General features: G+C 42.6%; 1 protein-coding gene across 1 annotated transcript in view; it reads left to right on the top strand.

The window, feature by feature from the left end:
• The first annotated feature begins 1,769 nt into the window (after positions 1–1,769).
• The window catches only part of LOC308659304 (ras-related and estrogen-regulated growth inhibitor-like), a 39,650-nt gene continuing 32,308 nt past the window's right edge, over positions 1,770–9,111 (top strand). Inside the window, exon 1 of the mRNA XM_081312817.1 lies at positions 1,770–2,110. Within this exon, the coding sequence (XP_081168943.1) occupies positions 2,014–2,110 (97 nt within the window). The 5' untranslated portion in view covers positions 1,770–2,013. The remainder of the gene's footprint in view (positions 2,111–9,111) is intronic.

Raw genomic sequence — 9,111 nt, 5'->3', positions numbered from 1 at the left:
GTTGGTACAGGTGGAGTTGAGTCTGGGAAGAAGCTTTTGAAGTATTCAAAGAGATACACTTTACAAGATTCTGTATTTATCTCTCCCAGTTTTTTTTTATTGAAAACTGTGCTGGCTTGCTCCCTTGATTTTTGCCCAGCTGCCTGGGCAAACAATATGAAGACTTAAACAATATAAATGCTGACAGCATAATATGTTCAGATGCCACGAGATTGTTGCCTTCGTTGAACATTCTATTAACAATTTAGTCTTCTGGAGAAGTTGATGTATGTCATTAATTTCAGTTATTAGTAACCATCACAAAAACAACCAACTGTGGGAGATCTGGCAAGCGGATACCATAAACGATGAGCTAGCGTCTTATACACCCCAACCGTGGTTTATTCAATAAATCGTGGCTAAACCAACCGTAAAAGCACGGTAGGTACTCCCAATCCTTCATTTAAATTGGATAATAGGAGAAAGGATGAAGTAACGCACCTCCCCTGCCTGACCTGCCCGCCCTCCAGAGAAGTGCAAATACAGTATAAGCTCTGTAGTCGTGGCTGCAGTAGTTCCTGTTGTCTCGGACCTTGGAAGACTTCAGCCTAGGGCAGAGGGTGCGTTTCGACCAGTTCTTGGATGCGCTCGAACCCAGCTTTTTCCAAAGGCAACTGGGCGGGTGTTTTTTTTTTTTCTCCTTGTGAGGAAGATGTTTTGCTTCCCATCCAAGAAGCTTCATCGGGCCAGAACCGATGAAGCTTCTTGGATGAGAAGTGAAACGTCTTCCTCAAGGGGGGAAAAAAACCAAACCAAAAACCCAGTCCAGTTGCCTTTTCAAAAAAAGTTAAGATCTGCATATGTGGGACTGATTGGGGTAGATTGTAAGGGCGACTCCGAAATATAATATAATATAAAATATAATAATATAAAATAATATAATATAAAATATAATATAATATAAAATATAATATTTTATCTATATCTTAAATTTGTATTTTATTACTATTTTAACTTAAATTCTATTTTAATTCCATTTGAAATTGTATTTTATCAAATTCCATTTCGGATTGCTTTTATCTAGTTTTGGTGACGGTTTGTTGCTGGAACTTTGTAGAGAAGGGCTAATTGAGAAGGGCTAATCAATAAAGTTGTTGTGCAACAACAAAAAAAAGGCACCGTCGAGACAATTATTATTATTATTTATTAAATTTATATGCCGCCCTTCTCCCGAGGGACTCAGGGCGGTGAACAGGGCACATATAAATAGCAAATACAAAAATTAAAAAGAGAATTAAATAATCGCCCAGTAAAACAATACAGTATAAAAACCCATTAAGAACCCTAAAATCCCCCCATCAGGCCAGGCCAGCTTGCTCGAATAAGTGGGTCTTCAGACCGCGTCGGAAAGAGCAAAGGTCCGGTGCCGTCCGGAGCTCGACCGGCAGCTGGTTCCATAAAATTATGACTTGGATGACTGAGACTCTCCACAGCGCCTCGGAGCCACGCGGGGCAACAGCGGCAGCAAACCGCCGCCCCCCCCTCCAATACACACAGGACATACACTTTGTGCGGAGGTCCCGCGCCCCCCACTAATCTAAAACCTAGAGCCCAGAAACGGAGACTGAGAAGGGCGCAGCCAGGGCCAGCTTCCCTTTTGCTTGCCGTGGCGAATGAGTTTAAGGGCTAGTTTTGAGGGCGCTGCAGCGGGGCTCGCCCGACGGCCCCAGCTTCTCCCGCGCGCGCGCCCCCCCCCCCCCGCACTCCTTTTCTGTGCGCCGTAGCCTCTCTCGCGTGCGAGGGGCGGGGTCAGCGGCCCCAGAAGTGGGTTACGCGCGATCCCAGGAGGAGCCGACGGCGCCGCCCAGCCCCTCCTGGGCGGAGCTCCACGCCCCCTCCTCACACAGCCGTCGACGCCCCAGTGCCGAATGGCTTGAGCTCCGGAACCCGGGCGGTGGATGGGGTTCCCGGTGACAGCGAGCAGCGGTTTTATCCCCTCACGCGTCCTGCCAGCCGTCGAGCGCCGGCCTCGCCATGAGTTTCCCGCGGCCGCTGCGCAGAGCCGTCAGCTTGACCCCCGCGCGGACTCTCAGGCTGGTGGTGCTGGGACAGGGCGCCGTGGGTAAAACAGGTACCGGCTTCTTCCCATCCTTTTCTTCGGGGGAGGGGAGGGCGCGGGCGCGGGGAAGCCTTCAGCCGCCGTGCTCTTTCCCTGTTCGAATCCCGACGCTTCTTCCTTCCCCAAAGTCAGACCAGCCGCCTCTTGCCCTCCAGGTCTGGGCGTCGGTTACCGAAGTCCTGCAGTTCTGCCTCTTCCTCCTCCTCCTCCTCCTCCTCCTCCTCCTCCCGCCCTTCCGAGCAACCGCAGCCGCGTGTCCTGTCAAAAGTTGAAGCCGCTCTGTCGTGGCAAATTTCCGCTCCCTTGTGACTTCCCATCGCCAATTTATTCAGAGATTTTTTTTTTCAAACCGAAAACTCCGCACCGCGTGATCGTTCCGAGGATCGCTTTAAGCGTCCCGGGTAGTGGTACAATTTGGAGGTTAGAAAAGGAGAAGAAGGGCTGAACCCCCCCCCACACACACACACACACTGGCTGCCCGAGGGAGAGCAGGGGGAACGTGTGGACCCTTCGTGCTTGATCGAACTCAAGAAACTCATCTAGTGCTGCAGCAGCGTTGCTGTCCAACCGTGTGCAGTTGTACAAAGTGAACGCTCAGATCTTCTCCGATTATAGTGCTGGAGCTGCCTTCCAGAAGGAAAAAAAATACGTCTATTTTTCAGTTAGATAGGGGAGCATTACCTCTACTTGTTCTGTTCTTTCCTTATAAAAAGGTAAAGGTTCCCCTGCACATGCGTGCTAGTCGTTTCCGACTCTAGGGGCTGGTGCTCATCTCCGTTTCAAAGCCGAAGAGCCAGCGCTTGTCCGAGGACGTCTCCGTGGTCATGTGGCCGGCATGACTAGACGCCAAAGGCGCACGGAACGCTGTTACCTTCCCACTGTAGTGGTCCCTATTTTTCTACTTGCATTTTTACGTGCTTTCGAACTGCTAGGTTGGCAGAAGCTGGGACGAGTAACAGGCGCTCACTCTGTTATGCAGCACTCGGGATTCGACCCGCCAAACTGCCGACCTTCTGATCAACAAGCTCAGCATCCTAACCCACTGAGCTTTCCTTATAGTTTTACTCAATTTCTCAGAATCCACAAGCCTTCAATAAATAACCACTTGAGTAGTGTAGAAACTTTTAACTTCAATGTCTGTGCTGCAATTTGGAAAGAATCCAAAGTTAGGTTCTCCTGCTTGAGCATGGGGCTGGACTAGAAGACCTCCAAGGTCCCTTCCAGCTCCTATTCTGTTCTATTCTTCTGAGCCTGCTAGTGCCTTTTGAAATTTTAACAGTTTTATTTAAGGCCTGAGCTTTTGTGGAAAGTCTACCTTATATCTGTGTTGAATTATTCTGAAAATACCTTTTCCTTTTGGTTGGCAAAGTAAGATGTTCCCAATGGAATCGGACCAAGTGACTGCTTTCTCCAGCACTCTGGATCAGAAGCACAATCAAAAGAAGTTACCTAAACAAAACACAGGTTTTGTTCACAAGTGATTTATGGGTTGCCTGAGTAGCTGTGGCTTTGCCATTCCTGTTTTATTTGCTTTTATTAATAGGGCTTAAATCCTGCTGTCCCATGAATCTTAGTGTGGCAAGAACTTCAACCCAGATCTCCCAGGCTGAAATTAGAGTGTCTCAGCTGCTCATGGTCATTGTTGTTTTACATTTGTCATATTGAGACTTCTATTCCCAATTTTCTTTGATACTGTGGATGGAATTAAAAGATAGACCTGTTGCATAGTTGCATTCTCTACCTATATAGTTTGCCATGAAACTTCTTCCCCACATTGATCTGTATCTGCAAAAGAAGGAAAAAGACCATTTGTTTAGACTTATTTGGGAGTAGGGCTCAAATGTGGGAAGTCTATATTTGGCTCCAGCCTTATCCATAGTATATCTTTGCATCTAACCAACTCTTCACCCAAAATGTACCCCAACAGCCTTTGGAAAGTGAAAGAAAGTGTGAGGATTGTATAAAAGGGAATAGAGCAGGCTTGTAAAAAATCGAGATCAAAAGCAGGAATGTATTTTTTTTTAACTGAAAGTAATTTTCTTTTAGTAGTGGGCTCATGGCTGCATGGATCATTTGCTTTCATGTTGCTGTCAAAATACAAATTAAAATTTGAAGTGCAGTTATCCAAATCCTAGCCTTCCATCACTTAGAGTACTTATTTATCTAGTAAATTCATAGGCTACCCATTTCATATACATGACTTTGGGCAGTCCACAATTTTAAAAAAGTAAAATAATGGTTTTTTAAAAAAAATCAATAGCATTTTGTTAACATAAGCAAGGCAAAAATACAAAGAATCTCAAGGTATAGTACCGGAGAGTTGCATTCCAGAAGAAAAAAAAAATCACCTCAGGCACAATCATTAACATTTGCTATTTGTACCTTGTGAAGCAAGTTTCTTTTGTTTGTAGACACGCAAGCCCTTTTACTGTATAGAATTTATCAAAATTTTTAATCCTATCTATCTACACCTACATATTTTCCTTGGGTGAACTTCTCTTCATCTAGAAAACCACATAGATTTACTACACTTCTGTTTCATTTTCTGCTAAATGACAAGAAGTTAAGCACATTTCTATGAAGCTCAGTGAACGTTCTGTTCAGATTGTCTTGGTAAAGTGATCCTTTGATGGAATCTGTTTCTTGGGGTATATATGCATTCCTGCCTTAAGTTTCTGAAACATAGACACATTATCCCACTCTCTTCCTTTGTTACTCTTGCACTGATTTTTGATACTGGGGGGGAGGTAAATTATGCAGTACTGCTCTATTGCAACCACCACCTGGTTAATTCCACTTTCCTTCATATTTTACACTAGCGATGATTTCGGAATAAAGCAGATAGGGTTCTCAGTCCATTTTGTTTCTGAATAATTCCACCTTTGGTGAGAGAACAGATATTTGCATCAGTGGCTCTTGACCCTTTTGTTTCTTAGGTCTCACCAATAATACTGTCAAGAATTCTACCAGGGTAGAAATAAAAAGCTTGCCCTTTTCCAAGAAATATATATTTTATGATAACTAGCATTATGTTATTCTATTTATGAATTGCAATTTGTAAATGCGGTGATAATTTAATAATCCTGCTGTAACTAAAACTTGAAATAATAAATGATTTCATCACTAAGAGAGATGTGATATTAATTCATGGGAAAAAGTTTGTGATTCTATTTCACCAACTGGCTTCTAATTTAAAAGGAAATCAAAGATCTGTTTACAACAGAGTTGCATATTGCAAAGAACTGTATCTCAGTCTAATGATAATCTCCATACAATTCAAATATGATGGCTACCCAAATCTGGACAATGTCTCATAGATGGCACCACTTCTCTTTCTCTGATCACCAGCCATTCCCAAGTCCTAACCTCTTTCTTGTGCCAGCCAAAAAAAAAGGGATCATCAAAAAGTGTGACACACATAAAAAAGAGAGGGCTCCAATATTGTTGCTGTCTTGCCTTTTATAACCTCACCCCATGGACACCTGTCAATAGCAAGAGTCTTTTCCTGTACGTATATTGGGAAATGCCATTCTGGTTGTTCCCGATCGGTACTGCTTCAGAATACTTGGCTTGGAGATTGCTTTCTCCACTGCTCTTTGTTTGCTCTCTTCTCTCTCCTGAGCATAGATTTGGAGTAGAGAATTGCATCTTACCTAGGGCAATCCTAAGCACCACCAGTGGTGGTACACATAACGCAGCATTGCTGTGCGTGATGTTTTATTTGAAAAAGAAAGATCCTATGGAATTCTGAAAGAAAAAAAATCTCAGTTTTAAAAAAGCCAATTCATCTACCATATGGATCTCCTTGGTTTCTACTTTGGTAGAATCTTTATGCTGCTGCCTCCAAGCTAGCTTTTATTTCTTGTAATTGTTGAACCAAATATGGCTATTATGTTTTGATGAGCAACTTTTAAGGTTACTGTACTTTCTGCTTGGAGTATTCCCTCCATCCTGACTCAGCAGTTCTTATCTATCAAAAATGCAAGTAGAAAAATAGGGACCACTATGGTGGGAAGGTAATAGCGTTCCGTGCACCTTTGGCGTCTAGTCATGCCGGCCACATGACCATGGAGATGTCCTCAGACAAGCGCTGGCTCTTCGGCTTTGAAATGGAGATGAGCACCGGCCCCTAGAGTTGGAAACGACTAGCACGCATGTGCGGGGGAACCTTTACCTTTACCTTTACACAATATATAGTTTTCAACATATTGGATGAGTAAGTCACATTTGCTAGGGTTATACCATACAATAAGCCAGACTTAAGCAACGTTTTCTAAAATAAGTAATATTTGACTGGGTAGTTGGATTTGCATAATATTTTACAGCTGCATTTTAGTAAAACTCTTTAAATAAATATAGGAAACAATATTCCTTTCAGAAGCATTTGTACTCTTTTGTGAAGACCATGATTATTGGCATCAGCGTGATCACATTTCAGGAAGCAAATTTCAGGAAGCAAATTATTTTAAGAATAGCTCTAGCACTCCATTCAATTTAAAAGCTCAGGTGCTACATTTCATTACTACAGAAGAACTGGTACCTTCAACAATACAACAGAAAACTTGATTTGGCAGGAATGGTCCTCAGACCTGAGTGGGAACATATTCCTATATCCTCCTGTCCTCCTGTAACTCAGCCTAAGCACATACCTTTGAAAATTACATATATCACCCTCAACTCCTTTTTCTCTCCAAAGTTTTTCTTTCCTTGTCTCAGATTTTAGCTTGCAAGTTTCTTTGGGGGCATTTTTAAGTTGCAATCTACTGAGGATTGGGATCTCTTTTATTGTACTCTGCAAGATAACGGGCAGTCTGGGTTACTTATATATATGCAAGACATATAATAATGATATAGTTTTGACTGGATTGTGACCAAGCCCCCAAGATTGAGAGGTGTGTGTGTGTGTGTGTCCCAATGCTGTACCTATCTGACTCAACAGCATACCTTGGTAGGCTTGTTAACCAAGGCAAAATAAAGTCTTGCACATGCATTTTTAAAACCCCTGCACTGAAAGCAACTTTTACAGTTTCAGCCCACACATTACGCCCCCATCACAGCATTGTGGGCTTTGCAGTTTGCCAGACTTGCCATGGATGAAATGTGAGTAACAAGGAAAGACACCTAATTAAGTAAGCATGCTTGTTCTGTATTTCACTGGTGGCTGTCAGAGGCATTCCGATGTGCTACTTAAGAGCTGGGAGGAGGTGAAATAGGATAAAAAAAGTATCTTGAAAGGACACTTAACAGCCTTTTCCACCCTTTTACAAAAAATCATTTTTCTAGCATAGACCCTGATTTCTCCAGAAAAGAAAATAAAGGGCCAGCTTTAAGTATATGTTAGAACTTTTGTGACCTTAATCTGAGGGAGGGGGGAAATCATCTTTGCCTCTGTCTGTCTAAAGTTCAGTCGTGCAAGTTCATGAAGAGTCTAATATTACAATCACTTCTTGTTGCTGGAGAAAGAACTCTATTAAAAAGTTCTTCGTGGCAGGTTTACCTGTATCATGTCATATATTTTTGCTTCTGGTTGTAAATCAACCCTACAATTAGGTAAGAAATAGGCAATAGTCATCGGAGGTGGAGACATAATGGTAGTTCCCAGGATGATCTTTACCCCACACAGCTATTATGTCTTGGAAGACAGAGCTATGTATACCACACAGCCTGTCTCTTCATCCCCTTAAACATAGCTTTCCCAAACTTTTTCAGACTGCAGAATCTGCTCTTTTTAAAAAAATAAACCTTGGGACCCCAAGGGTTGCGGCCTCTGAACGTTAGATGATATGTCCCATGATAAACCCTCTCTCTTCGCCTGTACCTATGTGATTAAGGAGTCCATCCCTTGCAATGAGTTTTTCTCCCTTAATCCCTTGTGAGAAATTTTGTGTAGAAACTAAGGGAGAAAAGATCTCTACACTGAAGTAAGGGAAAAAGAGCTCTCCAGAGACAAGTTCTCCCTATCCCATTCAAGTCCTTTTTGGAATCCCAGGATTCTGTAGAAACCAGTTTGAAACCTCCCTGTTATAAATTATTGGTGCCTCCTCCCAGCCCTTTTGAACAGTCTCCCAGCTGAGATCTGAGGCATTCCTACCCCTCTAGGCTGTGATGACCTCACTCTTCCCCCAAGCATTGAGCTAGGGTAGTGGCTGACCCCTGAAGATGGTTGGTCTTGTGCCTGGGGGGGAGGGGGGTAAGAGTAATTTTGTTTATAGCTATTTTTAATGGAGTGTTGTGAGCCTCCTAGAGTCATCATGTGAGATAGGTGGCTATATAAGCCCATAAATAAATAAATAAATAATTCTTCAGGTATGGCAGAGCCTCCTAAGCCATTGCCAATGCTGAAATAAGAATTGACTGACAAAACAATTGGCTGAGAGAGAGTGGGGGGGGAGTGACCAGCTCTATTATTTCTGGTTTTTTATTCAGTCTGCTTTCTCCCTCCTGAGGTATTGCAGTTATACTAGGACTACAACTTTCAGAATTCCACTTTGCAGAAAAAATGTTTTATCTGGAGGATGCCAGGTTTAAAAAAATCTGATTTAATCTCTTAGCATTTGCACATGGCATAGAATCATATAGTCACAAAAATATACAGTTGGAAGGGACCAATTAAACTATCCGTGAGATATGGTTCTCTTGTCTCTTTTTAAAAATCTCCAGAAGTGGAGAAAACACAGCTTCTATGTGCCCGTTAATCCCCTATTGTACAGCTCTTACCATCAGGAAGTTTTTCCTTATTAGTGGAAAGCACTTGGAAATATGTCAGAACAAGAGGAAAATGGCTATGAAACAATGCAGATAGAATCCTTGTGGTAATTCATCACTTTTTCCTTTTTGAGTACAATACTGCTTACCTTAAAGGAAATATTTTAACTTTATTTGTATCTGTTGTGAAACTCTCAGAGGAAATATCTCTTGCCATAAAAGTGAAAGGAGGGAGCCATATACCTTACAGAAGGTGTTGGAAGTATATTAGTCCAGTCCTTCAGGCTTTGCTGTTTTAAGTTTGAAAA

The sequence above is a fragment of the Vipera berus genome, assembly GCF_964194415.1.
Source record: "Vipera berus genome assembly, chromosome: 1".
In the NCBI taxonomy this organism is placed as follows: Eukaryota; Metazoa; Chordata; class Lepidosauria; order Squamata; family Viperidae; genus Vipera; species Vipera berus.
This window is presented reverse-complemented; position numbering and strand designations above follow the sequence as displayed.